General features: G+C 39.5%; 1 protein-coding gene across 1 annotated transcript in view; it reads left to right on the plus strand.

Moving 5' to 3' along the window:
* Nucleotides 1-22,220, plus strand: part of cop1 (COP1 E3 ubiquitin ligase) — a 29,869-nt gene that overhangs the window by 2,463 nt on the left and 5,186 nt on the right. The window contains exons 3-17 of the mRNA XM_054767960.1: nt 643-740; nt 3,446-3,510; nt 3,597-3,716; nt 7,408-7,476; nt 7,572-7,631; nt 8,508-8,587; nt 9,765-9,828; nt 9,928-10,042; nt 11,624-11,759; nt 14,914-15,057; nt 16,848-16,956; nt 18,228-18,309; nt 18,452-18,568; nt 19,864-19,981; nt 22,054-22,178. Coding sequence (XP_054623935.1) covers nt 643-740; nt 3,446-3,510; nt 3,597-3,716; nt 7,408-7,476; nt 7,572-7,631; nt 8,508-8,587; nt 9,765-9,828; nt 9,928-10,042; nt 11,624-11,759; nt 14,914-15,057; nt 16,848-16,956; nt 18,228-18,309; nt 18,452-18,568; nt 19,864-19,981; nt 22,054-22,178 — 1,502 coding nt within the window. The remainder of the gene's footprint in view (nt 1-642; nt 741-3,445; nt 3,511-3,596; nt 3,717-7,407; nt 7,477-7,571; nt 7,632-8,507; nt 8,588-9,764; nt 9,829-9,927; nt 10,043-11,623; nt 11,760-14,913; nt 15,058-16,847; nt 16,957-18,227; nt 18,310-18,451; nt 18,569-19,863; nt 19,982-22,053; nt 22,179-22,220) is intronic.

The following is a 22,220-nucleotide window of genomic DNA, read 5'->3' on the forward strand; positions in this document are numbered from 1 at the left end:
AATTGGTCTCACTCCCAAGTGCTCCCGAGGACTTCCAAACAGCTGCCAAACCCTTTTCGTCCAATTACTTACACAAAATAAACACAGTTACAACAAATAAATAATGTAAATATATATTTGTAAAATATAAATATAAAGTGTTACTGACCGCTTGCTCTTCTGACTCTTCAACACGACAAAGTAATGTTGCAAATACATTGGACTTCAGCAACAGTTTGGCAGATAATCCAGTTTTGTATTGGCCCATGTTCACAAAACAGTCCCATGTGAAGTGCCGTTGACAGATGAGAATATTTTTCTCTTGCTGGCCCGGAATCAGCAACTCCAACCACTTCTGCCTGATACTTGCCTCTTTAGGCACACCCGAACAAACATTGAAACAAGAACAGACCCTATTATAAGGAAGTCCGGGTTGCATTGACGTCAGTGGAGCTCGGTGTTAAAAAAAAAAACAGCATGAAGAGCCGTCCAAAACTGCTTTCAGGGCTCGCTTCCAAATGCGCAAACCCCATTATCTGATGTGTTGGCATCGTTTAACACGAGAATAAATAAATACCATTTATTATTATTATTATTATTATTATTATTACTATTACATTTGTCCCTATTACATTTAACGCTTTACTCTCCTTCCCCTTGCAGCTTCAAATGCATCCGCCAGAGTCTGGAGGACAGCAACAGGTGTCCCAAGTGCAACTACATTGTTGATAATGTGGATCAACTTTACCCAAACTTTCTTGGTAGGTGAAGACAGAAATGTGATTTACAGTCAGTAAGTTCTCATCTACTCCTTGGACAGTGGAACCTTGAAGGCACTGATTCGCAACTGGTGGGCCGTGACCCAAAAGTGGGGCGCTGGTCTTTGCCTGAGCAAAAAATAAATAAATTATGTAATGATCCGATGTCGGCGAATGCACGTCGCATTCATGTCTGTGCTTTTCACTTGCTACTCCGACACGAGGTGCTTGCCTAACCGTTGCAAACAGTCACTTTTTAAATATAAGATATTTAAGAAGTTTGAGTTGAAAAAATTCCATAATTTGCGTTAGTGCTTGTCTGTGAGGGGTGAAGGTGGATCCCGCAGTCGAGAACCACTGCTCAAAAGTCTAACACGATCCATTCTGGAACAGCTCCGCTCCTCTACTGGATTCCCAAAAGAATTTGTCATCTTGTAAATAGCGATCATCGTCTACAGGCTCATAAACATTCTTTAACAAGCATTTTAACATCTTGAAAGGTTACACAAGTGGAAGCTAATAAGGGGTGTAAACATGCGCCACAATCACAGTTCAGTACTTACCTCGGCCACAGTTCGGTTCGTTTTGAGTACAGTAAGGGAACAAAGTGCAAAACAGCTTAGCTTTTGTATATGAATTGTGTGCAGCTACCGGTAATTGTCGTATAAGTACAAGTCTCAATTCTGTAAAACGAAAATCATAGATAAAGCTTACAGAAAATTGAAAGATTTGGGGGCCACTTTGATACATGATTTACACTAAAGATGCTTAAAGTTATTCAGTATACTGTAGGTCAGTATATGCTAAAGTATCTGAAGAAAATACCAACATCTTACCGTTTATGTCGAGGACCAATAAAAAATGAGAAACGGCCCCCGGGTTTCACTTGGACACCCCTGGTTGACAATGTTTCTTTTATTCTCGTCTCGTCAAACGTTCTTTTCTTAACAACCCTTGCTGACTCTGGTCTTTCACTTGTAAGTGTTGGGGGAAAAAAATCATAGTAAAGAGGGCAAGGAAGAGGAATTTCTCTGACATTGAAATTTAAGTAGAGAAGTATAAACAGTATCAACTGACAAACATTACTGCAAATCAACGAGGTACTGGCACAGACTGCTACATGTGCATCACCAATAAATAAATAAGAAATGGCAAACTTTAGGGGCCGACTTTGGGATTGGCATAGGCTCGTCTGCTCTGGGGGGGGAGGGGCGGTGCCTTGTTTGATGGTCAAGTTGTGAAGCTCGTAGCAACTATGGTATGGCCTGTGCTGGACAGGCACAGCCATAGCTATTTGTAGTTTCACTCTCCTGCTAGTAGAATTTGTGTGTACACTAAGTAGCACAGAAGTACGCATTCCCACGCAAAGTATGGGATTTATCCACTTGTACTTGTGTGGAGGAAAATGCGCACATACAGACCTGATCGAAATCTTAAGACGAGTTGAAAAATTGCTAGAATTTGCATTTTGCACATTTGGATCTTAATGAGATTTTAAGTAGAGCTACAATATGCAAAAGCAAGAAGCGGGATTGAGACAAAAAACATTTGAAACCTGTAATTTAAACAAACAAAAAAAATGAAATAGGTTGTTTATCACCCAATCAAAAGTTTAAGACCACAGGCTATTAAAGCCAAAATCTGCTAAAAATGTTCATTTTCTGTCAGGCATTCACACTGTCATGCCCTCCTGATGGCTAAAGCGAAGAAGCATTCTCTTTTTGAACGTGGTCGGATTGTCGAGCTGCATAAGCAAGGCCTCTCGCAGCGTGCCATTGCTGCTGAGGTTGGGCGCAGTAAAATTTTTTGAAAGAGCATTTTCCTACACACAAGTACAAGTGGATGAATCCCGTACTTTGCGTGGGAATGTTCTTACGCAGGCTCTATGCACACATCTCTGCAGTGGTTTGCTTCGCAAGATATCAGAAAGAGGCAAAAATGGCGATTGCTCTTTTCCAAAGTCAAAGCTGATGTGTGTGACTATTTGATTTAATAAGATAGATAATAGATCTGTTTTCATGGATGAGTAAGGAAGTTAAAAAGTAGTCACATTTGGGAGACTGAAATCAGGATAAGGATTTACAGTAGTAATGTCATGTTTATTTCTGTTTAGAGGACTCTAATGTAAAAAACGTAATTAGAAGGTCATACACAGGTTTCTATGTTTTAACGAGGAAATTATTCGATTTATCAATAACTAATCCTACTCCTGCTTGTACAATGTTAGTCTTATTTTTTTTTTCTCCTCCAGTTTTTGAGTTCGAAAATGGCATTGGATTGTTGAGGTTCCCTTCTGAGGTTCTATTGTATTTCTATGTTAAAAACAGAAGACTAATGTAAGCCGCCCTGTTTCGCACCTGCCCGCACCGGGGCTCGAACACTGAACCTTCGTAATGGGAGGCGAGGGCGCTGACCACGCGACTAAAAGCCCAGGCTGTCGGCCACGTGTTCAGCGCAGCTCTTGAGGCAGAGGGAGTGAGGTTTACCAATGTACACTCGCACAGCCCCACAGGCTGGCATCCGTTACACTAAGGCAGTGATGTATTTTTGTATTTACTTTACCTGGCACAGATGTGTAAGATGAGGCAGGCCAAAAAGAAGTTGAAGGTACTAGACTGCTGCTAGGTTGTTGTCTGGTCGTGTGTTGTTTACTCATCAAAGTTTTCTTCTTCGTCGCCACCTGTTCCGTCCAACCTGAACTGGAGCAGTAAACGAACTGATTCTTAAACAGAAGCAAAGATGTGAAGAGAAGAGACTAAAATTGGATCATCCTGTAAGTATATGACATTCACAGCTGTCTCCATTTTCACGAGGTTCACAGGCAAGTTGTGTTGCTGATCAAAGTCTGTCACCCAACAGAATGGATCCAGGTGGCAGGTTTTCCAGGATGTGTTGAGTCCTGACCAAGAGAACTTGGACCTGGCAAATGTCAATCTCATGCTGGAGCTACTGGTTCAGAAGAAGAAGCAGCTGGAAGCGGTAAGCAAGGGTGATCAAATATGCCTTGATTTTTGTCAAGTCATGTTGCTTTTTAGGGCTTCATTGTCTTTAGAAATATTCTAGGTGTGTTACACATGCAACGTAGCCAAGTCACACTGACTGGAATGTAATCCTCTCCTCCTCTGCTATTATTCGCATGTATTTACATCTGGATTTGATGCATGACTTTGAAGATTGCACTTTTTGTTTGAACACACCCATTTTTTTATGTGAGGAAAAAGTATTGGACCATGTGACTGAGAGGTCACGATTACATTGCTTATTCAATCAATAAATATCACTAATTGTCTGCGCTCAATTTCAGATTGGGTAGGATAGGTTTTGCTTGTGTAGACTGCATTTAGAGGTAAAACCAACATCCAACAGCCATGGACAGCTCTCTGGTTTTCATGTTGAGCCTATCCTACCCAATCGGAAAATGAGCATAGGCATTCAGTGCTATTTATTCAGTGTTGCTCTCTGATCTCATATTCACCTTTTGATGTCAAACCCCCAAATGTTTTCAGTCTACAGCAAAAAATAGAATTTTCCAATACTTCCGGAAGGCAGAAATAACGTCTTTTATGCGTTAGAAAAATCAAAAATAAACAAGAAAATAATAGCTCTTTTTCTTACTGGACAAACAAATACAAAAAAAGTAGTAATATTAGCTACATAAGCAAATCCAGCTTTAACAATAATAGCTCTCACAAACCTTTCAGTATATAGTAGTCCCTTGTCACATTGCGGTTCAAATTTCGCGGGTTCACTTTATCTCAGTTTTTCAAAAAACGATTAATTAATAAATTGTGCTGTTTTGTGGTTGACTATATCCTATTATTAGTATAAAACAAGTATAACAAATGCACATTTAAGCAAATGTGACATATTTGCCTTTTGATTAAGCATTTTCAAGCATACAAATGGCAAAATTAACTCAAATATAAGGCATTTAAAAGACTCATTCAAAGACGTTATGAAGATACTTCGTGTTCTACACTGGTCAGTAGATGTCAGTAATGTTACTGTAATGTTTGGTGAGACACACAAGCACCAGACTTGATCACTGGCACAACAGGCTTTATATTACATGTTTGAATTACCTCAGGAACAATGATCCCTAATAAAAACACTGGCTATGGTTGCAGTTGACTCCGAACACTCAACGTCACTTTCTGTCCATCCTGCCACTCAGAACACATTTCAAGCATCACACACGAGCATGAGTCTTTATTTATGTTTTAAATTGCTTACTTACTCGTATGTCTACTATATTGTTTAATACCAGTGTATCGATGACCATAAACTCAACTAAGGACATCACTTCCTGTCCGCCCCCCATTCACCTCCCCTAGCACCAGAACACGTTTACAATAATACACACGAGCATGAGTCTTATGTCCTAATATATCGGGTAATACGAGTGTAAAGAGTGTTATTTCATGTCTAGAGGGTTGTAATAATGTTAAAAAACGTATTTAGAATGTTGTAAACAGGTTCTCTGTGCTCTTAACTAAAATGTATTTCATTTATAAATTAGGAATTTTACTTCACCGAACATGGCATTACGGTAATGATGTCACATGTCGCACCGTGCTCTAATGCTGGTCAGTTTTATGGCCCAATGAAAACTAGGACATTTTCATCACTTTCTAAAAATAAAAAAAAAACTCAAGACGGTCAGGGCAGGATGTGAAAACAGGACCAGTCTTGGAAAACAGAACATTTGGTCACTCCAGTATAGATATAAATTGACTATTGATATGTTTCTGTCATTTCTCTCAGAATTCAACTTTGTCCCTTATTACCATGAGAATGAATAATAGTCTGTAAAATGTGGAGTCAATTGATGACAGCTTGTCACATGCTAAGCCTATTGATGCCAGCATGTGTGATTGCTCACCTTTCAGTATCATTGCCGTTCAACATAACTGGCGTCTTTCTTTTCACTCTATCTTGCTGGCGGCAGCTAAGTTTTCCACCTAGCCTCTGGTCTTTAGACTCCAAATGTGACTTTTTTGCAACAGTGACATTTTATCTTTAAAACATACAAGTAATGCGGTTCATTCAGAGCTCGTGTTTTTCACGGGGAAGTCACAAGTGGCTGTCGTGTTCATGGGTAAGTCACTAAGCAACCTTGCTTTCTTGTTATTATTATTATTATGTCTTGTCTTCAAAATACTAGTTGCGTGTCCAAGTTGTAGAGCAGTGGTCACCAAACTTTTTGGGACCAACATCCCTTGTCTCGGCCGTGAACCTGCTCAAGATCTACCAACCCGACAAATATGCTGAAATTATATACATTATAACACAATATATGCTTTGTGTTGTTATTTGTTGTTGGTTTCAACATTTCACCATTTTCTTATTGAGTCTTTTGCTGTATTTTTATCGTTTTTGTTGTTTTTTTAAATTTTATTTAGTTTCTGCAGTGATGCAATGACAAATGAGCCACGGCCGCAGATGGCCCCTGAGCCGCTTATACCTACTTTTGTGGCTCTTGGTCTGGGTTGGGGTTGTGGAATCACAACTATTTGTCTTGTTAGCTCAGTTGGTAGTGAGGGCGGGGGTAGGTCGGTGTGCTAATGTACCTCCGGCTGGGTTTTGGGCACTGGGCTCTTTGCTGGGGCTTGTGGGTTGCTGCCTGGATAGGCAAGGCGTACGGGCGTGTTCAGTGGACAAAATGCGTGCCTGGTGGTCTGAGGTGAGGGCACTGATATGATAATACATTTTTTTCAAAATGTTCTCGCGATCGACCAGCAAAGTCCAAAAGATCGACGAGTAGCTCACGATCGACGGGTTGGCGACCCCTGTTGTAGAGTGTCCAGCTTTGGGATAGTGATGCTATCACAGAGGTCAGATAGTTAGTTTGGCGCAAGCTACCACTAGCTTGCCAGTTGATGTTGAGTAGCTCACCAAAGAATATTTGCTTCAATTCAGACCTTATGCTGGTATATAATGACAAATGAGTGCACTGTTTGAGTGGAGATTTGCTTTGTAAATAAAGTACAATTTAAATGTTTCCGATTTACATAAAATACAAATAGCTCACATCTTCTTTTTTTTGTCAAAAGAGCTTTAATAGTGCTGGAAGTTGGATACACCTAAACTGTCATAAACCGGACACTGAATTATTATTATTTTGCAGGATTTTTTTTTAATCACTGCTTCTGAAAGTTCTCCACAACACGGTTTGGCCCTGCCTATGGACTGGTGGTTGGGGACCCCTGGTTTAAATCAAACTATGTTTCAACTCAACATATACTGACAACGATTAAGCTCTTAGTATAATGACAGGCAGATGGTTTCTGTTCTACAGTAAATATTGAAGGAGTAATAAAACATGACATGGTATGACTGTTGAAATCGCATGATGTGGTTTCATTTTAAGGTGTATATGATGCCACCAAAGAGGCCTTCTGGAAGCAAGGGACAGAAACAGGGGGGCGAAGACAGTTGCCATTTACTGTTTGAATATTTATCAGTAATACAGTGTAAATGAGATGAAATGTGAATATTTACTTAGCAAGTCGATTTTGGTGCACGCCGCAAAATTTTCTGGTTGCGCTCCTAAAATTTTCAGTTAGGGGCCACTGTGCTCCTAGTAAAAAACTTAGTCTGGAGCCCTGATTGAGGTGTTCGAATTTTGTCACAAGTGTCAGATTCTATGTTATTTCTTTGTGTCCACTAGGAATCCCAAGCAGCTCAGAGACAGATCCTCATGGAGTTTCTGAATGAAGCCAGGAGAAACAAAAGAGAGGTACCATTGCTTAGAAATGCCACACACATAAACCGTATGTCATGAATTTGTTAAAAGAAATAAAGCATTTGTTTTCTCTTTCCGGTGGTTGACAGCAACTGGAGCAGCTACAGAAGGAGCTTAACTTCCTTGAGGATGACATTAAGCGTGTTGAGGTAACGTGATAAACAACCTACTCAAACCGAGCCTGACAATGTTTCCCCGAGGTTTGCAGCTTTTGCGGGTGGGGCAGGTGGTTGATAATTGATACACTGATGCAAACATGTGTTCGACTGTATTGCAGTCATTTCTCCACGGTTACATTTCACAAACTTTCATAGTAGAAAGACTCCAAATTGGTCCACAAAGTTACAATAGAATAATTTAATTACAGTCGTCCCTCGTTTATCGCTGTTAATCGTTTCCAGACCCAACTGTGAATTTCCGCTAAGTAGGATTCAATATTAATAAATACAATATTTTCAGTTGGAGCATAGAAAACCTGTGTATGACTTTCTAAATATGTTTTTTTTTGCCAATATTATAGCCCACCCATAGTCACATTTACACTCCTGTTATTATTTGTTGACATCACATTGCGCAACACTGATGTGCAGGCTACGAGACCCTAAAGAGGAGAAGCGGTATAGAAAATGGATGGATGGATATATAGAAAATAAAATAAAATTGACCTTCTTGGGCAGGGGTGTCAAACTCGTGCCATGGAGGGCCAAGACACTGCAGGTTTTCTTTCCAGCCAGTCACTAAAGCAGGTGATTTTAATGATCAACACCTTCAGTTTGAGGGAAGGAGCTCATCAATAAAATCACCTGCTGAAGAAACTGGTTGGAGAGAAAACCTGCAGCTTGTCGGCCCTCCAGGGCACGAGTTTGACACATTTGTTCTAGGGAATGCCTTTGGTGGTGCAGGGCATCCCCCAAAATATATGATAATGGTAGAGGAAACATCGTCTTCTATTAAATAAATGATTATGGCTCACATGAAACGCTCATCCTCAAGTCATGTTATTTGATTTATGTGTATCTTTCAAGGAAATGAGTGGGATGTACTCTCCAAAGATGGAGGCAGAGTGCACCGTGCCCAATGTGGAGGCTCCCTCACCTTCACGCAGGTACATCATGCATGACATCAACTGTTTTATGTAGATTACTAACATCCATAGTACTCACCTATGATGAAATGTAGATGAAGTTTAGACTATACAGTGGTGTGAAAAGTGTTTGGGCCCCTTCCTGATTTCTTATTGTCTTGCATGTTTGTCACACTTAAATGTTTCAGATCATCAAACTAATTTAAATATTAGTCATATGACAACACAACTGAACACAAAATGCAATTTTTAAATGAAACTTTTTTTTTATTATTAAGGGAGAAAATAATTCAAACATACATGGTCCTCTATGAAAAAGTGATTGCACCACTGCCGAACAAAAAGAACATTAAGGCTCATCTGAATTTTGGTGGAAAACATCATGACGATCCCCAAGACTTTTAGGAAAATACTCTGTGGTCTGACAAGACAAAGTTTAACTTTTTGGAAGGTGTGTGTCCCATTGCATCTGGTGTAAAAGAAACGCTGCATTTCAGAAAAAAAACCATCATACCAACAGTAAAATATGGTGGTGGTAGTGTGATGGTCTGGGGTGGTTTTGCTGCTTCCGGACAATCACTTTTTCACACAGGGCTCTGTAGGTTTGGATTTTTATTCTCCCTAAGTAAGTTTCATTTTAAAAACTGCATTTTGTGTTCAGTTGTGTTGTCATTGACTGTATTTCAATTTGTTTGATCTGAAACATTTAAATATGACAAACATGCAAAAAAAAACAAACACTTTTTCACACCACTGTATGTGAATGCTACACCAGGATCAAGCAGTGTAACCCTGAGAACATATTATGATAATCAATAATCTTCACTGACTACCATGACCAAACACAAGATAATATAAGATAAGATATGCCTTTATTATTTGTCAAAGTAGGATTGCTTATTTATGAATGGAATATTTTCGTATTCTGAGCATAGCAAACCTGGTCACGACCTTCCTAAATACAATTAACATTATTACAGCCCTCCAGTCATGAAATAATAGTCACCTTTACACTTGTATAGTTGACATAATAAGAGATATTTGTGAATGCATATAAAATTTTGCACCATTTTTCATTTCTGCTTCTTATTATTCTTAATCTACCTAATTTTTTGTCCACTAACTCCTCCTTCATTTCTCAACCAATTCAAACCAATCCGGTAATGATATCTTTTTCTTTTTTTTACTTTGTGTGTAGCTGTAGTAGTATCATTGAATCGCCAGACTATAATCCACCTCATGGATTTGGTGGAACAGCCCAGGTAAATAATAATAAACACCTGCACTTTTATTCAGTTCTACTTGTCGTCATATCCTGCAGAATTGTTGAAACCTGACTCAACTCCTCTCTGTAAATGCAGGGGAAAAGGCAGACCTGGTACAACAGCACGTTAGCATCAAGGAGAAAGAGGTTGACTGCTCATTTTGAAGATTTGGAGCAGTGCTACTTCTCCAACAAAATGTCACGCATCTCAGGTCAGTCACGGCACGTGCACGGCAAATTTTACTGAAGAGGTGCGATCACAAGGGAGTCAGTTTCGAGTGTGTTGTTTTTACGTACTTTCTGTTACGTTTGTTTTTAAATTGATTTATTTATTTTTAGCACCTTTCAGGGGATCCATCTAATGCACACTTTGAATGTGGACAGGCATCACGTGGTTTATGAAATTTGATCTCAGTCAATCCATCATGCAGTCCCTGAATTAGGAGGCAGCTAATCATGGTATTATCAGAAGTTATCCGAGATGAAGAAAGAACAAAAAGTGATAGTTTCTTTATTGCTCAATCATGTCAGTGTTAAAGTTGCATATGGGTAAAGTTCTTGGTAAATTAATACTTTGTAGTCCAGGGTAGTTTTTAGTGTTTTTACGTACCCTTTTAATATCTCACCAAAAAAAGTGTTTATTTTTTTTCTCTTTTGTTTTTTTCTTTCCAGTACAACCTCGCATGTGTGACAGTACAGCTGTACAACACATTGGGCATAAAATCATCCGAAAAGCGAAAATTAGAGTAGGGATTTTTTTTTTTTTTTTTACTTACTATGAAAATGTCATGCATAATAAACCCTTCTTATAACATAGAATGCAAATATAAAATGTGTAATTCAAAAAACTTGTGTATAAATGTAGCAAACAACACAGATAAATTTAGTGAAATATTTATTACATCATATCTCACTTCACGCTTCAAAAAATTTTTTTAGCACAAAACACATTTATATAGTTTTATAATTATAGTTTTACATGCATACAACGATTCTACATACATATAAATGACAAATGAAAGGGATAAATTGACATTTCAGGTTACTTTTACCTTTACTGAAGACGTGATTCTTGATGTGAGTGTTCCCAAAGACACGATGTGGCAGCAAGGCACCACACGGACCCAGTCTTCCTGTTTTGTCATGAGCTATTTCTTTAATTCAATAGTTTTTCTCTTATCAAAATGCTGGTACTTGCAAATTTCTTTGACTCCATTTTGGAATACAGTATTTCAGTGAGAAACTCTATTGAATTCAAGAAATGAGTCATGTCAAAACAAAGATGGTGGTGGTTGATGTCGCTACCACATCGTGTCTTTGAGTCAGTCACATCAAGAATCACGTGTTCATGCTTTGATTGATGGATGACAAGTTTTTTCCACCAATAGGAAGGTGGTGTTATGCTTCATTGCCGGTTTACTTTCACTTTGACAGCGCTTACAAATGAGAAATAGCATAACGACACTGACAAAATCAGACTGAACATTATATATGCATCATAAATCTGCTTTTACTTGACCCATTTTCACCAATTAAATAATCGCATGCAGTGTGAAGTCTGCAAAGGGATGGTATGTGTGGCTCATCATCATGCTATGCTACCTATTATGCTGTGCTCACATTTTCTGCATCCCTGAGGTCAAAGACTTTTCAAAGTTAAGCACAAAGTCACCAAATTAATATTTGTATGTCTGGCCATAGGCAGTTACAATCCAACTCTTGGTACATTCTACATATTACACATTTTCCCCGACATTACATGAACTGCATTAGCTCCATATGTGGTGTTTCAGAGGAAGGCAGGAACTTGAACCAGCTGGATGACTTCATGGAGTGTCTCTCCAAGTTCACGCGCTACAATTCTGTGAGACCCCTGGCCACTCTGTCCTACGCCAGTGACCTCTACAATGGCTCCAGTATTGTCTCCAGGTATGATGAGATGTACAGTAGGGAAAGTAAGTATTTGATCTCCTGCTGATTTTGCAAATGAAAATGAAAAATACGCTGACGGGGCATACGCCAAGCAAGGTTCCACTGTATTAGATTAAGTATTTTGTATTTTGTATTATTTTCATGCCAGTAGACAAGGTGGTTTAGTAGTTGGTCTTGTTGGCAAGCACAGAGGGCTGCACACATCTCAGGAGGGATTTTGCTCAGAGAAACATCGCCAAAGCACAATGTTCCCTCCTCCATGTTTGACAGTATGGATATTGTTGTTGGACTCATGTTTACTATATGTATGCCTCTAAACACATCCAGTCCACTTGATGCCTGCAAAGAGCTCCATTTTGGTGTCATGATTCTTGCTGACGGTGCTCCCAACTCTCTTGACAACATTAATCAGCTTCTCCCTTGTAATTCTGGGATGGTCCCTCACCTTTCTCACAATCATCCTTACCCCACCAGGTCAAATCAAATGAAATGAAACTTTCTTTATAAAGCGCTTTTCCTGCATATAAAATGCAGCACAAAGTGCCTTACAGAGTTAAAAACAATGCCCCTGACAAGCCCCTCCCCCACACCCAAACCACACACACTTGCCCACAGAATTAAAGTATTAAAATATTAAATATGGCTGAGCACAAAGGAGCCAGGTGAGGAAACACTATCATGGGGGCTATCTGCTATAATGTAATCAGCTATAATAAAAATAGGATAAAGATAAAAAATAAAAAGGATCCAATTAGAATATACAATAGTGTGGGGAAAAATTGTTTGCCCCCTTTCTGGTTTCTTATTTTTTTCCCATGTTTATCACACTAAGATCATGAAACAAATTTAAATATTAGTCAATGACAACACAACTGAACACAAAATGCAGTTTTTAAATGAAATTTTTTATTATGAATTGAGAAAAAAAATCCAAACCTACATGGCCCTGGGTGAAAAAGTGATAACTCCCTAAACCTAATAACTGGTTTGGCCACCCTTAGCAGCAACAACTGCAACCAGGCGTTGCGATAACGTGCAGTGAGTCTCTCACAGCGCTGCGGAGGAATTTTGCCCGCTCATCTTTGCAGAATTGTTGTCATTCAGCCACATTGGAGGGTTTTTGAGCATGAACCGCCTTTTTAAGGTAATGCCATAGCATCTCGATAGGATTCAGGTCAGGACTTTGACTAGGCCACTCCAAAGTCTTCATTTTGTTTTTCTTTAGCCATTCAGAGGTGGACTTGCTGGTGTGTTTTGGATCATTGTTCTGCAGCAGAACCCAAGGTGGTTGCAGCTTGAGGTCACGAACAGTTGGCCGGACAATCTCCTTCAGGATTTTTTGGTAGACAGCAGAATTCATGGCTCCATTTATCACAGCAAGTATTCCAGGTAGGAAGCAGCAAAATCGCTCCAGACCATCACACTACCACCACCATATTTTACTGTTGGCATCATGTTCTTTTTGTGAAATGCTGCATTACTTCTACGCCAGATGTAATGGGACACACACCTTCCAAAAAGTTAAACTTTTGTCTCGTCAGACCACAGAGTATTTTCCCAAATGTCTTTGGGATCATCAAGATGTTTTTTGGCAAAATTGAGACGAGCCTTAATGTTCTTTTTGTTCAGCAGTGGTTTTCGTCTTGGAGCTGTGCTATTCAGGCAATTTTTGTCCAGTGTCTTTCTTATGGTGGAGTGATGAACACTGAACTTAACTGAGGCAAGTGAGACCTGCAGTTCTTTGGATGTTGTTGTGGGGTCTTTTGTGACTTCTTGAATGAGTCATCGCTAGGCTCTTGGGGTAATTTTGGTTGGCTGGCCACTCCTGGGAAGGTTCACCATTGTTCCATGTTTTCACCATTGGTGAATAATGGCTCTCACTATGGTTTGTTGGAGTCCCAAATAGAAATGGCTTTATAACCTTTTACTGACTGATAGATCTCTATTAATCTCAGTTTAGTTATGTTATGGGGCAATCACTTTTTGACACAGTGCCATGTATGTTTGGATTTTTTTCTTCCATCAGTCCATCTTCTATACTGCTTATCCTCACTAGGGTCATGAGTATGCTGGAGCCTATCCCAGCTGACCCAGGCGGGGTACATCTTGGATTGGTCGCCAGCCAATCGCAGGGCACATATAGACAAACAACCATTCACACTCACATTCATACCTATGGACAATTTAGAGTTGCCAATTAACCTAACATGCATGTTTTTGAAATGTGGGAGGAAACCAGAGTACCCACGCAGCGCACGGGAAGACCATGCAAACTCCACACAGAGATGCCCAATAGAGATTCAAACTCAGATCTTCCCAATCTCCTGACTGTGTGGCCAACATGCTAACCACTAGGCCTCTGTGCGGCCGGATATGTTTCTTTATTAATAAAAAAAAGTTTCATTTAAAAAATGCATGCATTTTGTCTTTAGTTGTGTTGTCATTGACTGATATAAAAATTAGTTTGATGATCTGAAACATTTAAGTGTGGTAAACATGCAAAAAAAAAAGACATCAGGAAAGGGGCAAACATTTTTTATTTTTTCACACCACTGTAAATAGAATTAGAGTAATACGTTTCTCAATTTTATCAATGATTGCACAATGTAGTCCATTACAATCTTGCACAGGTCTACAATCTTTGTCCCTGAGGTCAGCTCTTTGGTCTTGCCCATGGTAGTGGAAAGTTTTGAGTGGAAGAGAGTGTTTGTGTGACAGGTGTCTTTAATCCACATCAGGAGTTGAGATTAAGAGTACTTTCTTACATTGACAGGACTTGTTTGTGTTTCATGGACACATAACTCTGTGGGACAGTTTGCTGGTTGGTAATACATACTTCACTCAATCAGATAAAAATTAATGTATGATTTCAGTTTGTGTTTTTTCTGTATTTATTTTTACATTTTTATCCTTGTTCAAATTAATCTACCATCAAAATGATGTCTGGTTCATATCAATAACTTACACAATCAACAGGGGATCAAATACAAATTTCCCCCCTCTTTGTGTTTGCTATTTTGCCCTCCAAGTTATGCAACCATGTTCAACAGCATGTTAAAGAATACTTTCATTGCAGTTCTTTTTTAAATTTTTTTTTTTACATGCTCTTATTGTGAAATGGAGAGGTATGTGTCACTATTTTTCTCATCAGCATCGAGTTTGATCGGGATTGTGACTACTTTGCCATTGCTGGTGTGACCAAGAAGATCAAGGTGTTTGAGTATGGCACTGTGATCCAAGATGCAGTGGACATTCACTATCCTGTCAATGAAATGACATGCAATTCCAAAATCAGGTAAGAATTCCCCAAAATAAAGCCTTTTTTTTTTTAAAGGACGACTGCACTTTTTTGGGGGAATTTTGCTCATCATCCACAGTCCTTATGTGAAACACGAACACATATTTACTTCCCTTTTCTGTGCATTCTAAAGCAAGAGAACGAGTTAGCATGAGGGAGCTAACGATGCACGTAATGTGACGCACCTATATTGGCTATAAATCACTCTGAAAAACCTCAAACAATGTTTTATTGTTTTATATACATGCTGTGAATATGCATTGACAGGTACATTGGTGTAATACTTACAGTATTTTGCCGTATTTTGATCATTTTAAACATTACTGAAACTTCTTTCCTGGGGGCATTGATTTCACATAGCCCATAGGAACTAACGCTATGTCTGCCAACAACAGTGTGTCTGTTTACTATTACTAATCATGGCAGACTTCATGAGAGCTGCCGTCACTGATGACGACTACTTTTGGACAAATGAGAATCCATAACCTTATCTTTTGAGCCTGAATATACGAGGATATGCTACAGGTTATCAGGTAAGACACCCCCTACCCCCAGGATGAGAATAATTTTGCTGGGTGCTGCTGTCATTGGGATGCAGACTGATGGAATGGCTGTCTCTTTTAGCACTTTTGCTCTCCGTTGAGCTGGTAAATTTAGCATAGTCCTCAGGTAAAAAAAAAAAAAAAAAATCTTTTTGTCGGTTCTAAATTGAGAACCAGCATCCACTGCTTCAGTCTGTCCTGATGTTTAGTTTTTAGCGTGTGGAATCTCAAAGTTGACCAACTTATTTCCACAACCTTCTACAATACATGTGCGAGGCATGATTTATAACCTAGCGTTAACTTTTCCAAACAACACAGCAGCAGTTTCAGGAGGTGGTGTTCCCGCTCGGCAGTTGCTTGAGACGATGAGATGGGACACCAGGTGTTGCCAATGAGCTCTGGAGGTGTCGTGGGCCTATCATTGAAACACCTATGAAGGAGGGAGCCCACTTGATGACCCCAGTGAAGTTTGAAACACACCCCCCACCCACGATGTCGCCATACATGACCACACCTTAGATAACAAAATCAGGCGTATTGTATCTTGACATCTTTGGAAATCCCGAGCTTAATTTTAGACAATAATACGTTGCTGAGCACCTCCCCCTTCCTTTCCTTGCCTCAATGAGGTGGTGTGGGTGAGATTGAGCGACCACCCGGTCTGGCGGGGCAGTGGTTGAACCCAGGTCGGTTTCTCACTGCCAAGCCCATGCTCTGTGGGCCTATCATCGAAACGCCAATGAAGGAGGGTGCCCACCTGACGACCCCAAGGAAGTTTAAAACCCACACCCCACCCACAACGTCGCCATACATTACCACAGGTTCGAGATGACTGATGCATACATTAACATTCATGCCCCATTTTCATTTGGGGATTGATGCACCTAGTCCTAAAACAGGATTTACTATGCCAGAAAAATATAGTTCTTGTTAGCTGCTACAATAACAATGTTGCAGTAGCTTGGTTCATATACAGATCTGTTATATAAATGGAACAGTGTTGGAGTTTTTGGCGTTTTTTTTTAATTTTTTTTTTTAGTCAAAATAGGCGAGTCCTGTTACGTGCATTCTGCTCCCACATGCTAACTTGTTTTCTCTCTTAAGAACATACAGAAAAGGGAAAAAGATGTGTGGTCATGTCTCACATAAGGATTGTGGATGATGTGGCAAAAGTGCAATAAATGTGATTCGGTGAGATTGCCATTGTTACCACTGGAAAAAAAATCCTATCCTCATTCATTGCAGCTGTATCAGCTGGAGCAGCTATCACAAGAACCTCCTGGCGAGCAGTGACTATGAGGGTACTGTCATATTATGGGATGGATTTACCGGCCATCGGTCCAAAGTGTACCAGGTACTTGCATTGTTCCATTATTCAGGTGTTTTGTGCTGTGTAGGGCTAACCACAAACTTTCCACTTTAAAAAGTTAGTCACTAAATGTTGGAAAGCCATAGTCGAACGTACTTAACACATTAACAATAAGCAACTTATGATTCCGCCTTGCACGCTTCAACAAGCCTGAAAAGAAATGGGAAGAAGCACGGCTCATTCAGTCCAACCCCTTCTCCTTATCTCAGTAATGAATCACTCATATCAAATTACTGTTTGCTTCCTGTGTTTAGGTAATAACATGATAAATGAATAAGGGCAGGAATATATCATAACTTATTCAATAATACAGAAGGAATGCAGGAGCAATGCTCACAGAAACATAGAATTAATTAGTGAGACGAGTACAGTGGAACCTCGGTTAATGAATTAATTCATCTGTTCCAAAAGGTCACTGCAATGTACAAAAACCCTAGACGTTTTTTCCGTAGGAAATAATGTAAATACAATTAATTACTTTCAGACACCTGAAAATATGAACACAAAACACTTGGAGAATAATGACAGTTTTATGTGCATAAAACGAAATGCAACACATATAAATGAGGAATGAAATGGATAAGGGTGACTCTCCTGAATGCATTACTGCCGACGCCGCGCCAATCCGTCTGTTGACCTCACGCTGCAAACTTCCCTCACTCTTGAACAAGACCCCGAGATACTGCTCCACCTGGAACAAGACCTCGCTACCAACCCGGAGGGTGCAATTTTCCGACTGAGAACCATGGCCTCGGATTTTAACGTGCTGAGTCTCATCCTAGAAGCTAAACATTTGGCTGCAAACGGCCCCAGTAAACGCTGAAGGTCACAGCCTCATGAGGCCATCAGGAACACATAGTCTACAAAGAGAAGAGATCTTAAGGCCCGCAAAATTTGTCATGCACAAGTTTCCCGTGGTGGCACAGAACCGTGTTTAAAGAATCTGAATCGGATCGGAAGTGAAAAAGTTGTATCAGGACACCCATCTTCCATCTATTTGTCCGATTGCATGATGACAGTAACCTTTGGCTTCTTCTGGCCCACCATTTAATTTCATGTACAGTATGTTGTGGAGTTTGCGGTCCAAGTATGTTGACTTTTGCCCTCCTCCTTTAAGTCACATGCTTACTGGCTATGTTGGTCTGTTTTGATTTTGTTTCAACATTTGCCATTGGTGAATTTTATGACGACGTCCCGTGTGATGGTGATATTTCTTCCGTAAAGAATCATAAAGGGTTCTGTTGTTGTATTTGCAGGAACATGAAAAAAGGTGCTGGAGTGTTGACTTTAATCTGATGGACCCCAAATTGTTAGCATCTGGTTCTGATGATGCAAAAGGTAACTAAAGAATAATCTTACCAGTGTTTGAGAAGCTACACAGACACTTACCAGTGTTCCCATTTTTTTTAACTTGTTTTACACGTTACTTTTACATGTGATGATATCTTATAATGATATCTTGTGTGCTTTTGATTATCAGTGAAGTTATGGTCAACCAATCTGGACAATTCTGTGGCTAGCATTGAAGCGAAGGCTAATGTTTGCTGTGTGAAATTCAGTCCAACCTCCCGGTATCATCTAGCCTTTGGTTGTGCAGGTAAGATTTTTGTTGCCAAATTGTCAGCATGTTTACAGTAATTGGAATGCAGTAGGTGAAGTCATTGTGTACCACTGGAGGGGAAAAGGTAAAAGGTACATGTTTATGTACTGTATGTATGGATGTATGTATGTATGTATATATGTGTGTGTGTGCGTGCGTGTGTAAGAAATGTATTATGTCTAGTAACATTTGCTATTAAACATTACAGATATACAAGAAATGAAAATGATTATGCAAAAGGAAAAGCAACATATTAAAAAGGTTTCAGCAATGGGCACGTTTTCCATCAATTGACTTTTTTTTTTTTTTTTTTACACGGCTAGCTGCTACAAGTGAACGGATAACTTTTGTTATAGATATAGGCATCTTACCGCTGAGTAAGTTTATTCATCCTAATAATAAAGATGAATTGCATTTCCGTGTGGTGCTTGAGTCACCTGTTCACCACTTAATCTTTGCCATGGAGAAGCAACAGTGAATCGGGGGAGCTTAAGCTCAGCTGACTGACATCTACAAAGTGATGTTTATGACGTGGGTAGGACATGTAATCGACCCACACTACCGGTTGATCACGATTGACGTGATTGGCACCCCTGCTCTTGTGGAATGAATGTCAGCTGGTGGTCTACATCTGGCCCCTGGAAGAAAATGACTAAATTCAGGATAGCATCCTAGGCTGTGAATTAAAATTTAATTAAATCATGGGTACTGGCGGGAGTGGCACTAAATCTATTTTGTTGTGAAAATCAAACACCGCCCCACATTAGCGCTAATTTCCTTTAACTTCAATGGCCTCATTTTGCACGCAAGCACAGATCAGAGGAAATACAGTCTTTAGATAGCCAGCAATATTAGTGACAATATTATTTGTAGGGAATAAAATATTATTTCAACATCAGTATGAATGAAACCCCTGATTATCGTTCGTGGGGCGGTTCTGGATCGGTAACATTGGACCTGTGCAAGACGTGACTCTAGTGTCCTGCCACAATGCAGTTAATGAGTCCGAGGTTTGCTGAACTAAGCTACAAACACCAGGTTTTCAAGTAGCCTCTGCTCCAAAATCAACCCCTTCAACTGAAAATGTCCTCTGGACAAAAGTTTTATGGTCTGAATAGACAAGATTGAGTTATTTGTCAACAATGACAATAAGTATGTTTGGAGGATTCAAGGCTGAGGCTTTCCAACATAAGAACACTGTGCCAATTGTCAACCATGGTGGTAGTAACCTCACACGAAGCATTAAATAAGAAGCATTAACGATAACAATAACAATGTTCTCCTTTTTACAGACCACTGCGTCCACTACTATGACCTCCGCAACACTAAGCAGCCAATCATGGTCTTCAAAGGCCACAGGAAAGCCGTTTCATATGCTAAATTTGTTAATGGAGAGGAAATCGTTTCTGCGTAAGTCTGCTCATGTTATATTGATAAGGATTCTGTATGTTTTATTATTGTGTGAATGCTGAGAAGCATTCACGCATGGTGACATGGCTCAGGAGGTAGAGTGGTTGTTTCACAACCTGGTGGTTGCTGGTTCGATCTTCGATACCACTGTAATCATTCAACTTTTTGTACATTTCAACATTCAGTGTAATTTTTACTTTCCAACATTTCAAATGTTGCCGTTTTTATTCAGCTAAAAATGGATGAACAAATTAAATGACACCCCTCACTGGTGGAAAATCATTTTACAATTTCCGTTGCTGTAACATTCCACTTTTCCTACATGGTGACATGCAGGTGGTATATTGGTTGTCTCACAACCTGATGATTGCTGGTTCGATCCTCAGTCCTTGTGTAATGGTTCAGCATATTTATACATTTAACAAGCATTTAACAATCATTCTCCATTTTTACATTCCAACATTTTGAATTAAATACTACATCAAAGTGTTCAGCTCATTCTGGACATGTAGGCTATTTATCAAGACTTGTCTCAAAATTCCCACATTTTCCATAATTTAATATTTTCTGTGACATATTTCCTATTGAAAATGAATGAACTATTTCTATGTCGCCCCCTATTGATGAGAATTAATTTTATGGTACATTTATTCTGCTTATTCTGTTCCCGGTGGCATGGCTCAGGTCGTAGAGTGGTCATTTCCCAACCCAATGGTTTTCGTTTTTCTCCTCAGTTGGTGAATAGATTTCAAAATATTTGGAGAATTTTTCAACATTCATTCTATAAATCAGTTTAGCTTCAGAATTTAGGAATTCACACTCAATTTCTACTGAAATTGCAACATCTATTTATTATGTGTTTCATGTTATGTCACCCAAAATATAAGCGAGACATCTTTTCCCGTGAGTTGCATGGGGCAATTCTGCCAACAATGAAAATCCTCCGGTATGACATGCCCATGACCAACAAACACACAGTGTTATGTTGCAGTACCTCAAATTCAAACTATACTTTAATGTCTTTTCATTTAATAAGAGACATTTTGATCAATTTGGCTTGAAAAATTAACCCCAATTTGGGTGATTGTGGGTCTCACCACCAAACCAGTTGAGAATCACTGATGTAGTGGATCCAGTTTTCCTACCACACTGTCCACACCTTTTATACACATATGTAATAGACACCTTCCTGACAAAGCTGTGTGTAAATTGATCCTTTTTTTTTGTGACAAAGGTAGTCTCTCGTTTATCGCGGTTAATTGGTTGCAGACCCAACCGTGATAAGTGAATTTTTACAAAGTAGCATAGAAAACGTGCTTATAACCTTCTAAATATGTTTTTTTGGGGTTTTTTTTACCATTATTAGAGCCTTGGGGAAATGGAATAACATCCCCTGTAGTCACCTTTACACTCATATTACCTAATATAAAGTTCCTTGTTGTGGTATCTCGAAAATAATCAGGGTCAATTGCATGGCATTAAAAAAAAAAAGCCTATCATCCATGCTCACTATGACATATCTGTTTACACCACCATGCTCAATTCTTACACGCAGTCTACAGGATCGCCGCAGGGACACAAGACAGCCACCGCTTTAAGCATAGCAAGCTACCGACCTAACTAGTTAGCCTCCAAAGTATTTATTCAGAACTTAAGAAAGGGTTTGAAACAAAGTGGGGAAGAAGGACAATGTAAGAAGCCACAAACGTACCATTTCCACACAGAATGGGAGGAGACCTTTTTTTCCTCTATGCATCCATGGCTGACACCATACACTGCAAGGTAAGGCAATGTCATGTAAGGTAATGTGACATTACTGACACCTTGGTGGCCAGTGTAGAATACTACCTATAACTTGTCTTTCAATATTTTTTGACTAATAGTTAACCACGAAACAGCAATCATTTATGAATAAATTTTTGAAAAACCGTGCTAGAGTGAGGAAGCAATGTAGGAACTGCAAAGTGGCAAGGGACAACTGCAAACTTATTGTTTGTTGTGTTTTTTTTCCACAGTGTAATGCAGTCATTACGTCAATTCCTAACGTGCCGTTTGTGTGTATTGCATGTCAGGTCAACAGACAGTCAGCTGAAGCTGTGGAACGTCAACAAACCTCATTGCCTGCGTTCCTTCAAGGGTCATATCAACGAAAAGAACTTTGTAGGCCTGGCTTCTAACGGAGACTATGTTGCCTGTGGTAAACATTCTCTTTCTGACGTGTGGCGTTTTCTGGATTTGC

The sequence above is a fragment of the Dunckerocampus dactyliophorus genome, chromosome 2 (assembly GCF_027744805.1).
Source record: "Dunckerocampus dactyliophorus isolate RoL2022-P2 chromosome 2, RoL_Ddac_1.1, whole genome shotgun sequence".
Lineage (NCBI taxonomy): Eukaryota > Metazoa > Chordata > Actinopteri > Syngnathiformes > Syngnathidae > Dunckerocampus > Dunckerocampus dactyliophorus.